General features: G+C 49.1%; 1 protein-coding gene across 1 annotated transcript in view; it reads left to right on the top strand.

Moving 5' to 3' along the window:
- The first annotated feature begins 1,275 nt into the window (after nucleotides 1-1,275).
- Nucleotides 1,276-20,324, top strand: part of LOC132567468 (A disintegrin and metalloproteinase with thrombospondin motifs 10-like) — a 101,633-nt gene continuing 82,584 nt past the window's right edge. The window contains exons 1-8 of the mRNA XM_060233144.1: nucleotides 1,276-1,361; nucleotides 4,196-4,442; nucleotides 6,197-6,280; nucleotides 8,163-8,308; nucleotides 10,484-10,527; nucleotides 12,521-12,626; nucleotides 16,330-16,476; nucleotides 16,929-17,070. Coding sequence (XP_060089127.1) covers nucleotides 1,276-1,361; nucleotides 4,196-4,442; nucleotides 6,197-6,280; nucleotides 8,163-8,308; nucleotides 10,484-10,527; nucleotides 12,521-12,626; nucleotides 16,330-16,476; nucleotides 16,929-17,070 — 1,002 coding nt within the window. The remainder of the gene's footprint in view (nucleotides 1,362-4,195; nucleotides 4,443-6,196; nucleotides 6,281-8,162; nucleotides 8,309-10,483; nucleotides 10,528-12,520; nucleotides 12,627-16,329; nucleotides 16,477-16,928; nucleotides 17,071-20,324) is intronic.

The following is a 20,324-nucleotide window of genomic DNA, read 5'->3' on the forward strand; positions in this document are numbered from 1 at the left end:
ACATAAGAATGTAAGAGGAGCCATGTTGGATCAGGCCAATGGCCCATCCAATCCAACACTCTGTGTCACAGAGTGCCCCAAAAAAACCAGGCGTCATCAGGAGGTCCAGCAGTGGGGCCAGGACACTAGAAGCCCTCCCACTGTGCCCCCCCCCAAGCACCAAGAATACACAGCATCACTGACCCAGACAGAGAGTTCCAACAATACACTGTGACTAATATGCTTATCCATATGCTTATCCAATCCCCTCTTGAAGCTGGCTATGCTTGTAGCACCATGTGATCTTGTTTCCCCCGCCTCCCCCCCCCCCACACACACACATCTTTTCAAGTGCTGAAAACAGTTCCCCACAACTACTTTGCTCTTGAACAGCACAGGAGGGGGAAACAAGATTGTATGGTGCGGCTGCACTGTGAGCCCTCGCGGCATTTTTTAAGCTGCTAAATTCTTGTCTAGAATGGGTGTCCATTGCCCACCCATACCTACCTGTAATGCGTAATTTGCAGGGCTTTTTTTGATAGAAAAAGCCCAGCAGGAACTCATTTGCATATTAGGCCACATCCCTTGATGCCAAGCCAGCCGGAACAGCATTCCTGTGCGTTCCTGCTAAAAAAAACCCCCAAAAACAAAAAACCCTGGTTTTTTGGTTCTTACGTGGCAATGGCAGACAGGTTTTCCTTAAAGGCGCAGGAGCTAGTGAAAAAAGTGAGGAATGCAAATCTCACCTGTTGCATTAAATAAACTGCCGCTCATACATGCTAATATATATTTGAGTGTATAAATGCACAGCTTTTAAAAAGGCATAGCAAGGACATAGCAAGTAGCAAATCACTAGTTTTAAAAGTTATCCAGAAGGGTAAAAAAAGAGAGTTTGCTCCGACAAACATTTGCTTTGAGACCTTGAGTTTTTGTGGGGAAATTCTCCCCTGAATTTTGATCCTGTAATCTGTTGGGGCAGAAGGAGGAGCCAGCCAGATTCCTGGATTCCAGAAGGAGGAGAAGAGAGAAAACCAGTTGACCTTCGCTGCAGAACCATTTTACACAAAGCTGCTGAACAGCCCCCGTGTCTACCCCCGCCCATTACATTCCTCAGCCGAGACAGAAAGCCAGCCTGTTTCCAATTTATTTCTTGGAAAACAAGAAACAGCAGACAATGCAATCCAGAACAAGCAGTTGAACACCCTGTGTTCAAGCCCCTGCATTTGGGTTTTCCCTTCCGGACTGGTGGCTTTGTCACACGCGGGCTGGCAAAGCAGCCTAGAAGTTGATCCGGGGATGGCGGGCCAGAGGAGAGCCTCGCTGGGGGGGCCAGACCCTCTGCGTGCTGAACTTCAGAAGAAACAGCCTAATCTCAACTTAGAGTAGGGGCTTACCTTGTCTTCCCTGACTGGCTACAGATCTCTAGGGCAGGGGTGTCAAACTTTGGGCCCGGGGGCCGAATCAGGCCCTCGGAGGGCTCCTATCAGGCCCACGATCAACTGGCTGTCATCTGCTTCCTTCTCCCTCTCTCTTGCTTCCATCTGTGTCACAGCTTGCTTTGCTAGGCTTGCTCAATCGCACAGGAGCTACAGAGCATACCCTCTATTTTCTCCATTGGCTGAGGCTCCTTCCTTGGGGAGGAAGAGGGGGAAGGGAGAGCTTGCATTGTCAGGTTATCACAATCACACAGCAGAGCTACTGAGCCAAGCCTCTCTTCCTTCTATTGGCTGAGGCTCCTCCTTCTCCTGGTCCCCTGGGGAAGGAAACAGCCAGAGCTTCCTTTGCCCAGTTCCCTGGATCCCATGGGAGAAATTAAAGAAAGCTCCTTTAAGACCAATGAGTGCTAATATTTTAAGCATGGTTTAAGTTTTTTAAAAAATCTTTTAATTGTATTTGTCTGTGTCCTTTATAAAATTTATATCCCTATTATCTAATCTTAATAGGTACACACATGGCCCGGTCTGACACGGCCTGGCATGCCAAGGTCTCATTTATATCAGATCCAGCCCTCATAATAAATGAGTTTGACACCCCTGCTTTAGGGTCCCAGCGAGCAAATGGTCTTCCTCAACAACATTAGATCTCTAACTGGAGTTTCTGGGAACTGGGCCTGCATGTTGTTATCTCTTAGCTTCTTCTCCAGGCTTTTAGCTCTAGACACTGAAACTGGGGACCTTGAAGAACATGCCCATGTGTATGTTATTACCACAGAGTTTAGGAGAAATGGAAGTACTAGAACAGGCGTCCTTGACATTAGACGGCCAACTTAGATCTGCAACTGTGTGCATGCTTTGTGTGTTTTTTCATAGACCTACATCAGAGCAGGCGTCCTTGACGTCAGACTCTTGTTTCTGCCTTTCCTGGTGTCCGCTGACACCTTTCCTGATCAGGAGGGGAGCCTGATGAAGCTGAGGCGGAGCCGAGTTGCTCTTTATGGGGGACAGAGAATGGCACCTACGTGGACTAGACGTCCACTGACACCAGGTGTTTTTAGAAAGTTGATGGGGACAGTTTTGCCCAGCAAAGCTTTTGATTGGCTGGGCAGCTTTTTAAAAACATTGTGTCGGCAGCAGCTTCTGCCGCAGCACAATCTTCACTGTGTGACTACAGCAGCCATTTTGTGGCTGGCAGCCATTTTGTGGCTGTCTCCATCTCTGGTGGCAGCCATTGTGTGGCTGTCTCCATCTCAAGTGGCAGCCATTTTGTGGCTGCACCCACTATGCTGTGTCAGAATTCCGAAGGTGCCCACAGGCTCGAAAAGGTTGACCTAGATGAAATCTCACGTCCTTGATGTGCTCCCTTCCCAAACTCTGGAAATCTCCTTAAATGTGACCTGGAGGCTCCCTGCTTGGCAGAGCTGGTGTTGGGTCAGCATCATCATCCAGGGCTTTTTCTGGAGCAGGAACTCCTTTGCATATTAGGCCACACACCCCTGATGTAGCCAGTCCTTCTGGAGCTTACAGTAGGCCCTGCATTAAGAGCCCTGTAAGCTCTTGGAGGATCAGTTCCTTCAGGGGTGTGTGGCCTAATATGCAAAGGAGTTCCTGCTGCAAAAAAAAGCCCTGGTTATGACACAACTGCATAAGTCCAATACTGAGCAAGGGTCCAGTATGTGAGCATCAGGTAATGACCTCATCAGTGACTGATGGTCAGGGGTGGAATTCTAGCAGGAGTTCCTTTGCATATTAGGCCACGCCCCCCTGATGTAGCCAATCCTCCTGGAGCTTCCAGTAGGCCCTGTATGAAGAGCCCTGTAAGGAATTCTAGCAGGACCTCCTTTGCCTATTAGGCCACTCCCCCCTGATGTAGCCAATCCTCCTGGAGCTTACAGTAGGCCCTGTGAGAAGAGCCCTGTAAGGGATTCTAGCAGGACCTCCTTTGCCTATTAGGCCACACCCCCCTGATGTAGCCAATCCTCCTGGAGCTTACAGTAGGCCCTGTGAGAAGAGCCCTGTAAGGAATTCTAGCAGGACCTCCTTTGCCTATTAGGCCACTCCCCCCTGATGTAGCCAATCCTCCTGGAGCTTCCAGTAGGCCCTGTACGAAGAGCCCTGTAAGGAATTCTAGCAGGACCTCCTTTGCCTATTAGGCCACACACCCCTGATGCAGCCAATCCTCCTGGAGCTTCCAGTAGGCCCTGTGAGAAGAGCCCTGTAAGGAAGTCTAGCAGGACCTCCTTTGCCTATTAGGCCACTCCCCCCTGATGTAGCCAATCCTCCTGGAGATTCCAGTAGGCCCTGTGAGAAGAGCCCTGTAAGGAATTCTAGCAGGACCTCCTTTGCCTATTAGGCCACACACCCCTGATGCAGCCAATCCTCCTGGAGCTTCCAGTAGGCCCTGTACGAAGAGCCCTGTAAGGGATTCTAGCAGGACCTCCTTTGCCTATTAGGCCACACCCCCCTGATGTAGCCAATCCTCCTGGAGCTTACAGTAGGCCCTGTATGAAGAGCCTTGTCAGCGCTTGGCTACGTCAGGGGTGTGTGGCCTAATAGGCAAAGGAGCTCCTGCTAGAATTCTACCCCTGCTGATGGTCGTCTGGTTAATGAGTGTCTGAGGTCGCCCACGGCTTCTGAGCAATGGCCGTGTTTCTTCATGTTTCCTGAGCAAATATCCCTGCGTGTTCGAAATAGCTGCTGGGCAGCCAAACTGTGCAGCGTACGGGTGAAGGCTTTGGAGAGGGCATGAGCCGAGTGTGAATTACTTGATGGAAACGTAGCGTGTCTCACCAGCCGTCTTGCCCCTTAGATGAGAAGCCGTGGAAAGGTAGGTCGTGGTGGCTGCGTACACTGAAGCCCCCTCCTCTGAAGCCGCTGGGCAACCTCACGCAGCGAGGTCAGCTGCCCCTGAAGCGGTCGGTCAGCACGGAGCGTTACGTGGAGACCCTCGTGGTGGCTGACAAGATGATGGTGGGATATCACGGCCGGCGGGACATCGAGCAGTACATCTTGGCTATCATGAATATTGTAAGTGTTACAACCAAGATGCGACCTCTCTCCTTTGACTCCTAGCTTTAAAATCCCTCGCTGGGGCCTTGCAGCCCCCTTGGTCGTGGTCTGCTTTAGGTAACTTCATTTGTGCCTGTTCCTTTTAAGATCTGACCGTTTCGCACGTGTACACAAAGGCCCACTTGGATCTGAAACTGCGCGCATGCTTTGTGTGTTATGTCAGGGATCCCCAACCCCCGGGCTGTGGACCAGTACCGGTCCATAGCCTGTTAGCAAACGGGCCGTGAGTTGTATAATTATTTCATTATATATCACAATGTAGTAGTAGTAGTAATAATAAGACATTGGATGTATATCCTGCCCTCTACTCCGAATCTCAGAGTGGCTCACAATCTCCTTTATCTTCCTCCCACACAACACACCCTGTGAGGTGGGTGGGGCTGAGAGGGCTCTCCCAGAAGCTGCCCTTTCAAGGAGAGAGGCTCACAGTGGCCTACAATCTCCTTTCCCTTCCTCCCCCACAACAGACACCCTGTGAGGTGGGTGGGCTGAGAGAGCTCTCCCAGAAGCTGCCCTTTCAAGGACAGAGGCTCAGAGCGGCCTACAATCTCCTTTATCTTCCTCTCCCACAACAGACACCCTGTGAGGTGGGTGGAGATGAGAGAGCTCTCCCAGAAGCTGCCCTTTCAAGGGGAGAGTCTCAGAGCGGCCTACAATCTCCTTTATCTTCCTCTCCCACAACAGACACCCTGTGAGGTGGGTGGAGATGAGAGAGCTCTCCCAGAAGCTGCCCTTTCAAGGGGAGAGTCTCAGAGTGGCCTACAATCTCCTTTTCCCCTCCTCCCCCACAACAGACACCCTGTGAGGTGGGTGCGGCTGAGAGAGCTCTCCCAGAAGCTACCCTTTCAAGGACAGAGTCTCAGAGCAGCTCACAATCTCCCTTATCTTCCTCCCCCACAACAGACACCCTGTGAAGTGGGTGGGGCTGAGAGAACTCTCCCAGAAGCTGCCCTTTCAAGGACAACGTCTGTGAGAGCTATGGCTAACCCAAGGCCATTCCAGCAGCTGCAAGTGGAGGGGTGGGAAATCAAGCCCAATTCCCTCAGATAAGAGTCCACACATTTAACCACCACACCAAAATAAAGTGCACAATTGTATCATCCCAAAACCATCGTGCCCCCCCCCTCCGGTTCATGGAAAAATTGTCTCCCACAAAACCGGTCCCTGGTGCCAAAAAGGTTGGGGACCACTGTGTTATGTAATATCCATTCAGGTGGAGTTGAAGTAAAGCAGCCCACTGGAGATGTAGGGGAGCAGGGGGACCGGAGGAGCAGATCAGAGCTAGATTAAGTTGGGATGGAGCCAAGTGGTTCCTTATGGGGAACAGAGAATGGCAGCCAGTGGAATAGATGTGATTGTCAGATTTTCTTACAGCTCAGCCTCAAATATGCAGGAGGTAGAACCTGGGATTTAAGGGATGGAGCCTGGCAGATCAAGGGTGGGGCCTGATGAAGATGGGGTGAAGCCGAGTGGTTCCTTATGGGGGAAAGAGGATGGCACCTAAGTGGACTAGATGTGGTTGCCCCATGGGAAAGCTTCTCAAGCCATGCAGAACGTAGCTCACCCCTTCCCCTTGATTCTGGCCCTGTACCCCCAAGGCTTTACCGTATCCCCCTGCAGACCCTCCCTAAAGTCGGAACCACTGAAGTTCCAGGTCAAAGAAGCCCCTCTCTTTTTTTAACACTGGTCTTTTTTTGTTTCCTGGAGGTCAGGTTGCTAAACTTTTTCAGGACTCGAGTTTGGGCAATATAGTCAACATCCTCGTCACCCGCCTTATCCTGCTAACGGAGGACCAGGTAAGGACCCTTCCCTGGCCTTCAGTTCATTTAAACCATCAGGCGCTCCCCCCATGCCTTCACCAGCGCTGGGGTGTGTATATGTGTGGGGTGTTTAAAGATGCCTCTCCACGCCTTCCCCAGCACGCCAGCTGGAGCTCTGGCTAGCTCAGGCAGTGCACTGCTCCTGTGTGCTCCTGCCCAAAAAAGCCCTGATTAGACTAATACCGTTTTCGCACACAGCTAACCTCGCAGTCACAATCCTGTTCCCTCCGCAGCGTCCGGTTGGATTTTGCACCATCTGCGCTGGAGTTACAGGAAGTGCCGCGGCTTTTGCGTAGCAAACGTAAACCGCTAAAACCCAGTTTACGTTTGCTACGCAGAAGCTGCGGCACTTCCTGTAACTCCGGCGCAGATGGTGGGAAATCCGACCGGACGCTGCAGAGGGAACAGGATTGTGACTGCGAGGTAAGCTGTGTGCGAAAACGGTATGTATGATGCACACTGTGGACTTGTATTGGTTTCATACTGGTTTAAATGCATGCCATGGCTTCCCACAAAGTATCTGGGGACCTGAGACTTGGAGATCCCCAGTATATTCCTTACAGAACTCCAATTCCTAGGAAATCCATGAGGCTGCCATCTTGTCTAGTTTTGCCCAGAAAGAAAGTGCCGGGGAAGATCCTTTCTGCATCTAAGAACATAAGAGAAGCCATGTTGGATCAGGCCAATGGCCCATCCAGTCCAACACTCTGTGTCACACAGTGGCCAATATATGTGTGTGTGTATATATACACACATACACACACACATATATGTATGTATATACTGTGGCTAATAGCCACTGATGGACCTCTGCTCCATATTTTTATCCAACCCCCTCTTAAAGCTGGCTATGCTTGTAGCTGCCACCACCTCCTGTGGCAGTGAATTCCACGTGTTAATCACCCTTTGGGTGAAGAAGTACTTCCTTTTATCCGTTTTAACCCGACTGCTCAGCAATTTCATTGAATGCCCACGAGTTCTTGTATTGTGAGAAAGGGAGAAAAGGACTTCTTTCTCTACCCTCTCTATCCGATGCATAATCTTGTAAACCTCTATCATGTCACCCCGCAGTTGACGTTTCTCCAAGCTAAAGAGCCCTAAGCGTCTGATTGTGCGGACAGTCTGCTGTTTCAGGTAGACAGTGCTAAGCGTGACAGGCCAGGGGCCGGATGCTGCATAAGACAACTTTATATATTGGGGGCAGTGGTGCAGTGCTCACTTTGTGTTTCAAAGATCCCAAATTCAACTTCCTTTTCCCCTGACTGAAAAGATCTCAGGTCCTGTGTTTGCCTCAGATCTCGGATAACTTGTGCCAGTCAGAGAGAGCCGTTCTTGACTTGATGCATTGATGAGGTGACAATTTATAGATATACAGGCCTCATTTGGGGATGGAGCTCACAGGAGCAGAGCTCCAGAACCTCTAAATGTTATTGTGCTCTTTCTTTCTTAAACTCCCCCCTCAAAAAAAAAACAAAAAAACATTTGCTTCTGGGCTCCATTGTTCAAACCCCCTGGGAGAATTTTGCTGAACTCTCAAGCTTTGACAAACATTCTAATATTTTTCCTCACAAAAAAAAATGGGGGAAATAACCAAGACGTATAAAGCAGACAGACGGAAATCTTTATCCTGCCTGTGTGGCCACAGAGGAGAAAGTAATTTAAAAAGTGTGATGGGAATAACGTTTTATGATGACAATTCTAATTCAAGAAGCCTTTTAAGGTAGGTGCTGAGCTGATAGAATTTAGTACACCTTCTGGTGTGTCAGGAGTGTGTGGCCTATGCAAATGAGTTGAGGTAAATGAGCACCTTTTTCTATTAAATGACCCCCGTATATATACATTCCTTCAACTTCCCCAGCCAACCTTAGAGATCAACCACCATGCCGGCAAGTCCCTCGACAGCTTCTGCAAGTGGCAGAAGTCTATCGTGAACCGTAACGGCAACGGGAACGCCATCCCGGACAACGGCATCGCCAACCACGACACTGCTGTTTTGATCACCAGGTAAACTGGAGATTTTGGGGGGGGGGCGCAGAACGAGGGGCCCCGCTGCTGGCTTTAGCACCGGACAGAAACCTTCTAACACCAACTGACCGCAGAAGAGCTGTTCTTCCTTCCTTCTGCTCGCCAGACCCCTGGCGACAGCGCGAGCCACCCGGAGCCTGGCTCGTGTCAGGAGAAAGTTGTGAAATACTGTGATGTGAGAGCAGTGTGTATCTCCGGGGGATTCCTGCCTCTTCCTGCCCTCCTCTTGCTCCGCACGTGCAGGACGTGGATTGGAAGAGTTGCTGACTTGGAAATTCTGGAGCTTCCCTCCCCTCCCCTCCGCCCCAGCCCTCGCTGTTGGAGCAATTATTCCTCGGCCCCGCAGTCCCTGAGGCCTAATTTCAGCAGTCAGCCTTTGGAAAAGACATGGCCTGCCTTGGTGCCTTCCCTGTGTCTTGGAAATGCCTCACAGACCGATAACATCCTGTTGTATGGTGAGGTGCTTTTTCAGAAAGGGGATGGACAGAACCCTATTGATTTCAATAAAAAGGAAATACGTTGAATCAGCAGGATCCATTCAAAAGAGAACAGTAAACCTTTTTTTTTTCTTTTGGCGCCGTGACCTTTTTTCAGCACGCAGTTTGTATTTTTGGAGGGCCTGAAAGAGTTGGTGTGGTGCCGTGTCAGGCTAGGTTCTGGGAGACCCAGGTTCAAATACTTACTCTACCACAGAAGTTCACTGGATGACTTGGGGCCAGTCACACCCTAACCTTCCTCACAGGGTTGTTGTGAGAATAAAACAGGGGTGGGGGGGGGAAGAATTGTCTCCGTTTCCTTGAGTTACTTGAGGACGTGTAGGATAAAAATGGAGTAGATGAGAGGATAAGGGAGCAAAAATATTTTTTTTTTCCTTTTCATCACTTCATCGGAAATAACATAGGAACATAGCAAGGGCTGTGCTAGTTGGTTTTCCTAATCCATCATCTTGTTTCACACAGTCGCCAGCCATTTGCCCCATTAATGGGGGCACCAAGGTCGTTACAGCTGGCGTTCAAATGTGGACTCTCTCTGGACATGGAGGTTCCACTAAGTCGTTGGGGGTAGAGAGCCAGTTTGGTGTAGTGGTATCGTGGACTCTTATCTGGGAGAACTGGGTTTGATTCCCAACTTCTCCATTTGCAGCTGCTGGAGTGGCCTTGGGTCAACCATAGTTCTTGCAGAGTTGTCCTTGAAAGCTTCTGTCAGACCTCTCTGAGCCCCAACCACCTCACAGGGTGTCCATTGTGGGGGAGGAAGGGAAAGGAGATTGCAGGCCACTCTGAGACTCTGTCCTTGAAAGGGCAGCTTCTGGGAGAGCTCTCTCATCCCCACCTGCCTCATAGGGTGTCTGTTGTTGGAGGGGGGGGAGGTATAGGAGATTGCAAGCCGCTCTGAGACTCTGTCCTTGAAAGGGCAGCTTCTGGGAGAGCTCTCTCAGCCCCACCTACCTCACAGGGTGTCTGTTGTGGGAGAAGAAGATAAAGGAGATTATAAGCCACTCCAAGACTCTGATTCATAGGGAAGGGTGGGGTATAAATCTACAGTCCTCTTTTTCTTCTAATACCCATTTTTGAACCTATCCTCAACAACTTTGTCCCATCCTCTGTTGAAGACATCTAAACTAGTGGCCATTGCAGTATCCTATGGCAATGAGTTCCACGAGGTAATTTTACACATTGGATGAGGAAGTATTTCCTTTTACATGCCCTGAACTTCCTCCCCGTTGACTTCATTAGGTGACCCCCAAGTTATGAGGGAGAGTGAAAAATAGTCGCTTCTCAGTTTCTCCATACATAGTTTTGTAAACCTCTGTCAAAGGAGCAGAAAATAATGGCCTTTTTCACTTTTTCCTGAGCAAAGGCCTCTGGGTCAAACGGATGTCTCTATCAGTCTGTCCTTGTTTATTCAGCCTTCGCTCCAGGGAGCTCCAATCAGCACCCACAACTCTCCGTTCCTTTTTTTATACTCACAACAGCCCTGTGAGGTAGTTAGACCGTGTGTGCGTGATTGGCCCAAGCGAGCTCCCATGGCACAGTGGGGATCTGAACCCGGATCGTAATCCCTCATCACACACCCCTGGCTACATCTCTGGTGCGGCTGATAGGTTGAAATCTGGTTCATTTTTCTCTTGTTCCTTTTCTGTTTTTCTTTTAGGTATGATATTTGCATCTATAAGAACAAGCCATGTGGCACTCTAGGTAGGTGAGAAGTTACCATCACTACCCTGAAGGAGATGTGGGGCGGGAGGGTGAGTTTCGAGATCAGTTTGCAATGTGTGGATGGCTGCCAGAGCTACCTAAACTTGGGGTACTAGCTATATTATGCCATCTAGGTGTCTGTCTTCCATCTGCTAATTATCGTCTATGTACCCACCTTTTATCTTCTGTATTTCTGCTTACCTTCCATTTTTCAATAACCTGTATATGCCTTCCTTCCTTCCTTCCTTCCTTCCTTCCTTCCTTCCTTCCTTCCTTCCTTCCTTCCTTCCTTCCTTCCTTCCTTCCTTCCTTCCTTCCTTCCTTCCTTCCTTCCTTCCTTCCTTCCTTCCTTCCTTCCTCCCTCCCTCCCTCCCTCCCTCCCTCCCTCCCTCCCTCCCTCCCTCCCTTCCTTCCTTCCTTCCTTCCTTCCTTCCTTCCTTCCTTTCTCCCTCCCTTCCTTCCTTCCCTTTCCTCCCCATTAACACCTTTCCTTGCCCTGTTTCCATTAACCTCCAATCTGTCCTCTTTGTATCTGTCTTCTGCCTTTCGTTTTCTATCATTTACGTATCTGTCTTCCATCCATCTTCCATCTTCTTGGTTTTTATCTGTCTCCCATCTATCATTGATGTATCTGTCTTCCATCTTCTGCCTGAATATCACTCTTCCATCTATCCTTCATCTTCCATGTATCTGCTGTCTATATCATCTATTTATCCGTTTATTTCCCTTTTAACCTTCTCTTTCACCAGGTTGCTCAGAGCAGCATAAATGGTTCTCCCTTCCCTATTTATCCTCACAACAACCCTGGGAAGTATGTTCATCTGCCAGAGGGTGATGGAGTCTGGCCCAAGGTTACCCAGCAAGCTTAATGTAGGAGAGGGTATTTGAACCTCGAGCTTGGCCTAATAGTTTAACCCAGGCCTCAAATTCAGCAGGGGCTCACAGGAGCACAGCTCCTGAACCTTTCTGACGACCCCCTTCTCCCACCTACCTTGTCCATTGAATAGTAGGTGCAGCTGCATAATGATCCCTGGGTTAGGAGAGTGGGCAGCCAGCCAGCCACCAGAAGCTTAGCCACACCCCCAGCAACCCTCATTAACCCCCGGAGAAGCCCACACCACCCTTTCTCCACTTCTTATGTGATTTTGGGCAAAGGGTGGCTTGCTGGTCTTTTGACTGGGGTGGGAGTGGCCAAGGAGAGCCCCAGGTGAGCGAGACCTGCTTGGGCTGGGCGGATCTCTAGCCAGCCCAAGCAGGTCTCGCTCGCCCAGGGCTCTCCTTTCTTGCATCGGGTTGCTTTTGACTGGGGGGGGCATATGCTAATGATTTATGCTAATGAGCTCCACCACCTATTTTTCTACAAAACGACTCCTGGTATAACCATCGCACTATGCTGGCTCCCCCCAGTGGCCTCCCTTCTAGAATTATCCACATGGCCAGGCATCATCCCACACCATCCACTACATCCCCACAGCTCTTGAGGGTATGTATCCCCTCGGAAGCCCTTGCTCCAATCTGGCGTCACTGTGATCTTCTGTGGGATCTCTAGCCAAGTCACCGCTTGCCAACCCTGCGGGGTCTCATTGCACCAAATAACTGCAGTCAGGGTTGGAATCTAGCAGGAGCTCCTTTGCGAATTAGGCCACACACCCCTGATGTAGCCAATCCTCCAAGAGCTTACAAGGCTCTTCTTTTGTAAGCTCTTGTAGGATTGGCTACATCAGGGGTGTGTGGCCTAATATGCAAAGGAGCTCCTGCTAGAATTCGACCCCTGACTGCGGTAAACTAACTTGAGAAGTGATCCTGTGTTTGGCAAATTCTCTCTAACCCCATTGGTATGAGCACAACGGCTTGGTGGGTGGTAGCCCCACGGTGGGTTTGAGCAGGAGAAGAGAGGAAATGTAAACAGCAAAGTAGGTGTTCTCTCCCTCCAACCTTGACCTCCTGAAAAATTAATACCCTGACCTCCTTGATAATGTTCCCTCCCTCGCAGGGTTGGCGCCTGTGGGCGGGATGTGTGAACGTGAGCGGAGCTGCAGCATCAACGAGGACCTTGGCCTCGCCACAGCCTTCACCATCGCCCACGAGATCGGCCACACGTGAGTCATGTTTGGCATGTAAAGTTGCAATGATCTGGTTTGTGGGACAGCGGGTGCAATCTGGGACACACTGTGAGTTTCAACAAGAGCTGATAATCCACAAAAAAAATGATCGGAAAGATCCAAGGCTTAACAAGTGTGATCGTAGAGCAAAAAACATTCTTCCAGCTCATCATAGCTCACTCTTCATCATCATCATCACATTTTATTTATATCCCGCCCTCCCCCACCGAGGCAGGCTCAGGGCGGCTAACAACAGGAATTCAATACATACATTGTGTTATAACTAACAGCATAAACCTACAATTAATTAAAAACTATTAAAATTCTAAAAACAATAAAATTAACATTAATATATTAGTGCTATTATACAGTTTACTTAGCAGTTTTAGTCAGTGAAGGCCAATCGAAAGAGAACGGTCTTGCAGGCCCTGCGGAACTGTTCAAAGTCCCGCAGGGCCCGCATTTCTTCTGGAAGCTGATTCCATAGCTGTGGAGCCATAACGGAGAAAGCCCGAGTACGGGTGCTCTGGAGTTTTACATCTTTTGGCCCGGGAATAGTCAGCAGGTTCTTCCCTGCTGACCTCAGTGCTCTCTGGGGTTCGTACGGGGAGAGACACTCTTGTGTACTTGAGGTGATTGAGGTGACCGGCTCGGCATGAAAGCAATGTGTATATTGCCGAATACCAGGGCTGCACAACTGCTTGAAAGGGGCCTGAGACCAGAAGTACTGGCATGAAGCATCCTACCAAAAACAGCACGACTGAAAAACGTACTCATACATAACACCAAGGATGGGGCCATCTGTATTTTACCCTGGGTTTCGCTCCTCACTTTTGATTATTTATTTAGGAAGGGATGGCCAAACTTGCTTAAAGTAAGAGCAACGTAGAATAGACATCAGATGTTTGAGAGCCACGAGGGAGAGAGGGAGGGAGGGAAGGAAGGAAGGAAGGAAGGAAGGAAGGAAGGAAGGAAGGAAGGAAGGAAGGAAGGAAGGAAGGAAGGAAGGAAGGAAGGAAGGAAGGAAGGAAGGAAGGAAGGAAGGAAGGAAGGAAGGAAGGAAAAAAATGGATATGGGAGAGGGTGGGCGGAAGGAGAGGTGAAAGAAAGCAACTTTAAATGCCTTCACCGAGCTGGCTGATGGGTTGTGGGGGCTCCTTTCTATACGGCTCCTTATTCATTACAAAATCACGAGCGGAACTACAAAGGACCCCACCCAACTTCACAAAGTTGTATATTGAGTAAAGGCTGTTGCCTTTGAGGAAATGCTATAGTGACTTTTAACGGATAAAAGGAAGTACTTCTCCACCCAAAGGGTAATTAACATGTGGAATTCACTGCCACAGGAGGTGGTGGCGGCTACAAGTATAGACAGCTTCAAGAGGGGGTTAGATAAAAATATTGAGCAGAGGTCCATCAGTGGCTATTAGCCACAGTGTGTGTGTGTGTATATATATATATATATATATATATATATTTTTTGGCCACTGTGTGACACAGAGTGTTGGACTGGATGGGCCACTGGCCTGATCCAACAGGGCTTCTCTTATGTTCTTATGTGACGCAGAGTGTTGGACTGGATGGGCCATTGGCCTGATCCAACTGGGCTTCTCTTATGTTCTTATGTGACACAGAGTGTTGGACTGGATGGGCCATTGGCCTGATCCAACAGGGCTTCTCTTATGTTCTTATGACTGTATTGGGGGAGGGAAGTATTCCTTTTGTATTAATTGAATTATTTTGTCTTATGTTGCACTAAAACAAGAACGCATGTACACACAATCAGTGTGTGAATATTATTGTTGATCGGTGGTTAGTTCTACAGTTAAAACAAAGCAAGAAACTAACTAGAAATATCTGATGTGACGGTTCATACAAAGTTTTTGTTGTGATTCCCTATGATAGGGAATGTTATTTGTAAAAAATTCCTTTTTTTTCAATAAAATTTAAATTATAAAAAAAAACAAAGCAAGACTATAAAATACAAAACAATATAAGAAAAACAGGTCATTGGACATAAACAGCATGCAAACTATCTGAAGAAGTGGGCATGCACACGAAAGCTTATATCCAGAATTAAACTTGTTGGTCTTAAAGATGCCACTGGATTCAAACTTCATTCTGTTGCTTCACACAAACACCTACCTGAATCCAGGGCCTTTTTTGTAGCAGGAACTCTTTTGCATCTGAGGCCACACACAACTGATGTAGCCAATTTCCTGGAGCTTACAAAAAAGAGCCTTGTATACTGAATCAGACCCTCGGTCCATCAAAGTCAGTATTGTCTACTCAGACTGGCAGTAGCTCTCCAGGGACTCAAGCTGAGACTTTTCACGCCTGGACCCTTTTTGTTGGAGATGCCAGGAATTAAACCTGGGACCTTCCGCTTCCCAAGCAGATGCTCTACCGCTGAGCCACAGTTCCTCCATCTCCATCACCTACTGCCTGGACCCTTTTTAGTTGGAGATGCCGGGGATTGAACCTGGGTCCCTCTGCTTACCAAGCAGATGCTCTGCCACTGAGCCACCATCCCTCCATCTCCATCACCTACTGCCTGGACCCTTTTGAATTGGAGATGCCGGGGATTGAACCTGGGACCTTCTGCTTACCAAGCAGATGCTCTACCACTGAGCCGCAGTTCTTCCATCTCCATCACCTGCTTGTCTGAGCCCTTTTTAGTTAGAGATGCTGGGAATTGAACCTGGGACCTTCTCTTTACCAAGCAGATGCTCAACCACTGAGCCACCATCCCTCCATCTCCATCACCTACTTCCTGAACCCTTTTTAGTTGGAGATGCCGGGGATTGAACCTGGGACCTTCTGCTAACCAAGCAGATGCTCTACCACTGAGCCACCGTCCCTCCATCTCCATCACCTACTGCCTGAACCCTTTTTAGTTAGAGATGCCGGGGATTGAACCTGGGACCTTCTGCTTTCCAAGCAGATGTCTACCACTGAGCCACCGTCGCTCCATCTCCATCACCTACTGCCTGAACCCTTTTTAGTTGGAGATGCCGGGGATTGAACCTGGGACCTTCTGCTAACCAAGCAGATGCTCTACCACTGAGTCACCGTCCCTCCTCATTGAATTTAAGTTGTTGCTCCATAACAGAGGCACCCATTTTCCTTCCACATGCCTCTCCATGCTGCTTTGGTCTTGTGAGAGGGGTTATTCTCCTACTCTGCTGTCCTGCAAGGCTCATGGATGCATTTAGCATGGAGAGCCAGTTTGGTGTACTGGTTAAGTGTGCGGACTCTTATCTGGGAGAACCGGGTTTGATTCCCCACTCCTCCACTTGCACCTGCTAGCATGGACTTGGGTCAGCCATAGCTCTGGCAGAGGTTGTCCTTGAAAGGGCAGCTGCTGTGAGAGCCCTCTCCAGCCCCACCCACCTCACAGGGTGTCTGTTGTGGGGGAGGAAGGTAAAGGAGATTGTGAGCCGCTCTGAGACTCTTCGGAGTGGAGGGCGGGATATAAATCCAATATCTTCTTCTTTATTTACTTTGTAGATTTTCCATGCTTCCCTTAAGCATTTCCTTGAAAGCCAGTGTGCCAGTGGGCCTTTTGCGAGCAACCAGCCTCTGCCTCTTTACTGCCCAGCTAATTAGCTGCTGTGACAGGCCCAGGCAAGCCGTCCCTTGCAGTGAAGCCAGTGGTGCCCACGTGTCTCACCTTCTTGTCTGGCATTGAATTTTCCAGGTTTGGCATGAACCATGACGGAGTGGGAAACGGCTGCGGTTCCCGGGGGCAGGAGACAGCCAAGCTGATGGCTGCCCACATCACCATGAAGACCAACCCCTTTGTGTGGTCGACGTGTAGCCGAGATTACATAACCAGCTTCCTGGAGTAAGCATTACCGTTCCTTCTGTCATCCTCCCACAACCGTGTTGCCTTTCCTCTTTTTTGCAAAGTGACCCCCAGCCCTAGGGTTGCCGGGCCCCTACTGAGGGAGGGGATGGGAGGACAGCGCTGCATGCAGTGTCCCCGTGTGATGACATCACTCAGAAGTGACATCATCATGCTGGGGATGTCGCACAGTGACCTGGTTTTTAGGCAAACTCTATGGTAAGATTGGGCTCAAACCATAGAGTTTTGCCTAAAACCAGAGCATCGCCGTATGATGTCCCCAGCGTGACGACGTCACTTCCTCTTGACATCACATCAGGGACATTGTGTGGGATTGTTGCTGTTGGAGGTGGGCAGGAGCCCCCAAAAGTGGGGGATTCCCCCACTCCCACCTGGGGACTAGCAACCCTACCCCGCCCCTATAACATCCTGTTCATTGTCCCTTCCTCTAGCTCCGGAATGGGACTATGTCTAACCAACCCCCCGCCCAAGCAAGACTTTGTCTACCCGACGGTGGCACCAGGCCAGGCCTACGATGCGGACGAGCAGTGCCGTTTTCAGTACGGAGTTAAATCTCGCCAGTGTAAATATGGGGTAGAGAAGCCTTCCTGCTTTTACTCTTGGTTCCAAAAGGGTACTGGCCTATCTAAACCATTCTTTTGCTGATTTTTGACTGCCATCTTTGTAAGCTGTTAAGTGGGAAAGGGGTTTGCAGCTTGTCAGCTGGGTAAGATCAGGTATGCCGACAGTTAATGTTGGGGTGTGTTCACAGTTCCCACCCAAAGAATTGCCCCAGAGTAGAGATGAAGTAACAGTTCTGATTTTCCTACTTGTAAAGGAAAACTGCTGTTCACTGTTGCAAACAGAAGTATCCCCAGTAGAAAGTAAATTTGTGAAAATTCTTGCCAAATTTATGGGGGCGGGGGGGGGGGGGGGGGAAGTGCAGTGACTTAATTGTGCATTCCGTTTGTGCAGCTCAGTTGTACAATTAAGTTAGTTGTGTGAAATAATTTGTATCTGTATGAACTTATATGTAATGCAGTCTTTTCAAAGAGGAGCATGACGCGCAAATAAATAAAAAACAATTGTAGTATTAAAAAGTTTAGACTACTGTTTGCTCTTTCGCAAGGAAAGTGCTATGTGCAGTTAATCCTTCTATCTGTATTGCTTCCTGTCAGTTTGGTGTAGTGGTTAACTGTGTGGACTCTTATCTGGGGAACCGGGTTTGATTCCCCACTCCTCCATTTGCACCTGCTAGCATGGCCTTGGGTCAGCCATAGCTCTGGCAGAGGTTGTCCTTGAAAGGGCAGCTGCTGTGAGAGCCCTCTCCAGCCCCACCCACCTCACAGGGTGTCTGTTGTGGGGGAGGAAGGTAAAGGAGATTGTGAGCCGCTCTGAGACTCTCCGGAGTGGAGGGCGGGATATAAATCCAATATCTTCATCTTCCTCACAGGGTGTCTGTTGTGGGGGAGGAAGGTAAAGGAGATTGTGAGCCGCTCTGAGACTCTCCGGAGTGGAGGGCAGGATATAAATCCACTATCTTCATCTACCTCATAGGGTGTCTGTTGTGGGGGAGGAAGATAAAGGAGATTGTGAGCCGCTCTGAGACTCTTCGGAGTGGAGGGCGGGATATAAATCCACTATCTTCATCTACCTCACAGGGTGTCTGTTGTGGGGGAGGAAGGTAAAGGAGATTGTGAGCCGCTCTGAGACTCTCCGGAGTGGAGGGCGGGATATAAATCCAATATCTTCATCTTCCTCACAGGGTGTCTGTTGTGGGGGAGGAAGGTAAAGGAGATTGTGAGCCGCTCTGAGACTCTCCGGAGTGGAGGGCAGGATATAAATCCACTATCTTCATCTACCTCATAGGGTGTCTGTTGTGGGGGAGGAAGATAAAGGAGATTGTGAGCCGCTCTGAGACTCTTCGGAGTGGAGGGCGGGATATAAATCCACTATCTTCATCTACCTCATAGGGTGTCTGTTGTGGGGGAGGAAGGTAAAGGAGATTGTGAGCCGCTCTGAGACTCTCTGGAGTGGAGGGTGGGATATAAATCCAATATCTTCATCTACCTCGCAGGGTGTCTGTTGTGGGGGAGGAAGGTAAAGGAGATTGTGAGCCGCTCTGAGACTCTTCGGAGTGGAGGGCGGGATATAAATCCAATATCTTCACCTACCTCACAGGGTGTCTGTTGTGGGGGAGGAAGGGAAAGGAGATTGTGAGCCGCTCTGAGACTCTTCGGAGTGGAGGGCGGGATATAAATCCAATCTCTTCATCTACCTCACAGGGTGTCTGTTGTGGGGGGGAAGATAAAGGAGATTGTGAGCCGCTCTGAGACTCTCCGGAGTGGAGGGCGGGATATAAATCCAATATCTTCATCTACCTCGCAGGGTGTCTGTTGTGGGGGAGGAAGGTAAAGGAGATTGTGAGCCACTCTGAGACTCTTCGGAGTGGAGGGCGGGATATAAATCCAATATCTTCATCTACCTCACAGGGTGTCTGTTGTGGGGGAGGAAGGGAAAGGAGATTGTGAGCCGCTCTGAGACTCTTCGGAGTGGAGGGCGGGATATAAATCCAATCTCTTCATCTACCTCACAGGGTGTCTGTTGTGGGGGAGGAAGGGAAAGGAGATTGTGAGCCGCTCTGAGACTCTTCGGAGTGGAGGGCGGGATATAAATCCAATCTCTTCATCTACCTCACAGGGTGTCTGTTGTGGGGGGGAAGATAAAGGAGATTGTGAGCCGCTCTGAGACTCTTCGGAGTGGAGGGCGGGATATAAATCCAGTATCTTCATCTACCTCACAGGGTGTCTGTTGTTGTGGGGGGGAGGTAAAGGAGATTGTGAGCCGCTCTGAGACTCTTCGGAGTGGAGGGCGGGATATAAATCCAATATCTTCTTCTTCTTCTTTGAAAGGGAAGCATGATGCACAGTGAAGCCTATTATAATGTGCAGTAGACTTGGGTTGTTGCCTGTCCTTCAGAATGGGTAACATGTCGCGCAGTTCAGCAAATTATAACATGTAATGTATAATGCACAATTAAGCCAATCATTCTGCACAACCAGTTATTCTGGACTGCTGTCTGTCCCTTGAATGGGGAAGATGATGTCCTTAATATGTCTTTTTGAGTGGGCATAATGTGACCCATTTCCTACTAGCCTTATGCCGATCTCGCGCTCCTCTTCTCCGTGGGGCTTCCATCGGATTTCACACTGTCTGTCCCGGGGCTGCGACTCGCTTTGCCTTTTTCGCGCGGCAAACAGAAACCTGTTTTTAGAGGATCTTGTTTGCTGTGCGAAAGAGGCGGAGCAAGTCGCAGATAGTGTGAAATCCGACAGAGAAGGGAGTGAGAGCGGCATAAGGCGAGCGGGATATCGGTCTGTGTTGCATAATTAAACCCAATTGTAATTTGCAAGAGATCTGTGTTTCTGTCTGTTCATTAGAATAGAACACATGACGTGCACAGTGATTTGGACCTACTTTATGAAAAGGACACGTCAGCATTTGCAGGAAAAAATTGTGTACATGCAATGCTAGCAGGCAGGAAGACAGAAACACCCATAAAATTGCCACCCGTTAAATAAATAAATTCCCTGCGCCACTTTCTTTTTAGTTCTGATTGTCCTTCAGATAGCATCCAGCCAGTATGAGGACTGCCCTTGCTTCTTGGCACTACAGACAAAAAATGGGAGAAGGTTACGCAAAGTAGCCTGCAACAAAAAATACCCCAGGGTATCATAACCCAATAACTAAAGAATACCAGTATATACAATTCACGCACTTCTTAGTCTTTACAGTTCCACCAAATTTTGAGTACAAAAATCACTCTATTATGTTCTAAATACAAAAGT

The sequence above is a fragment of the Heteronotia binoei genome, chromosome 2 (genome assembly GCF_032191835.1).
Source record: "Heteronotia binoei isolate CCM8104 ecotype False Entrance Well chromosome 2, APGP_CSIRO_Hbin_v1, whole genome shotgun sequence".
NCBI classification, from domain to species: Eukaryota; Metazoa; Chordata; class Lepidosauria; order Squamata; family Gekkonidae; genus Heteronotia; species Heteronotia binoei.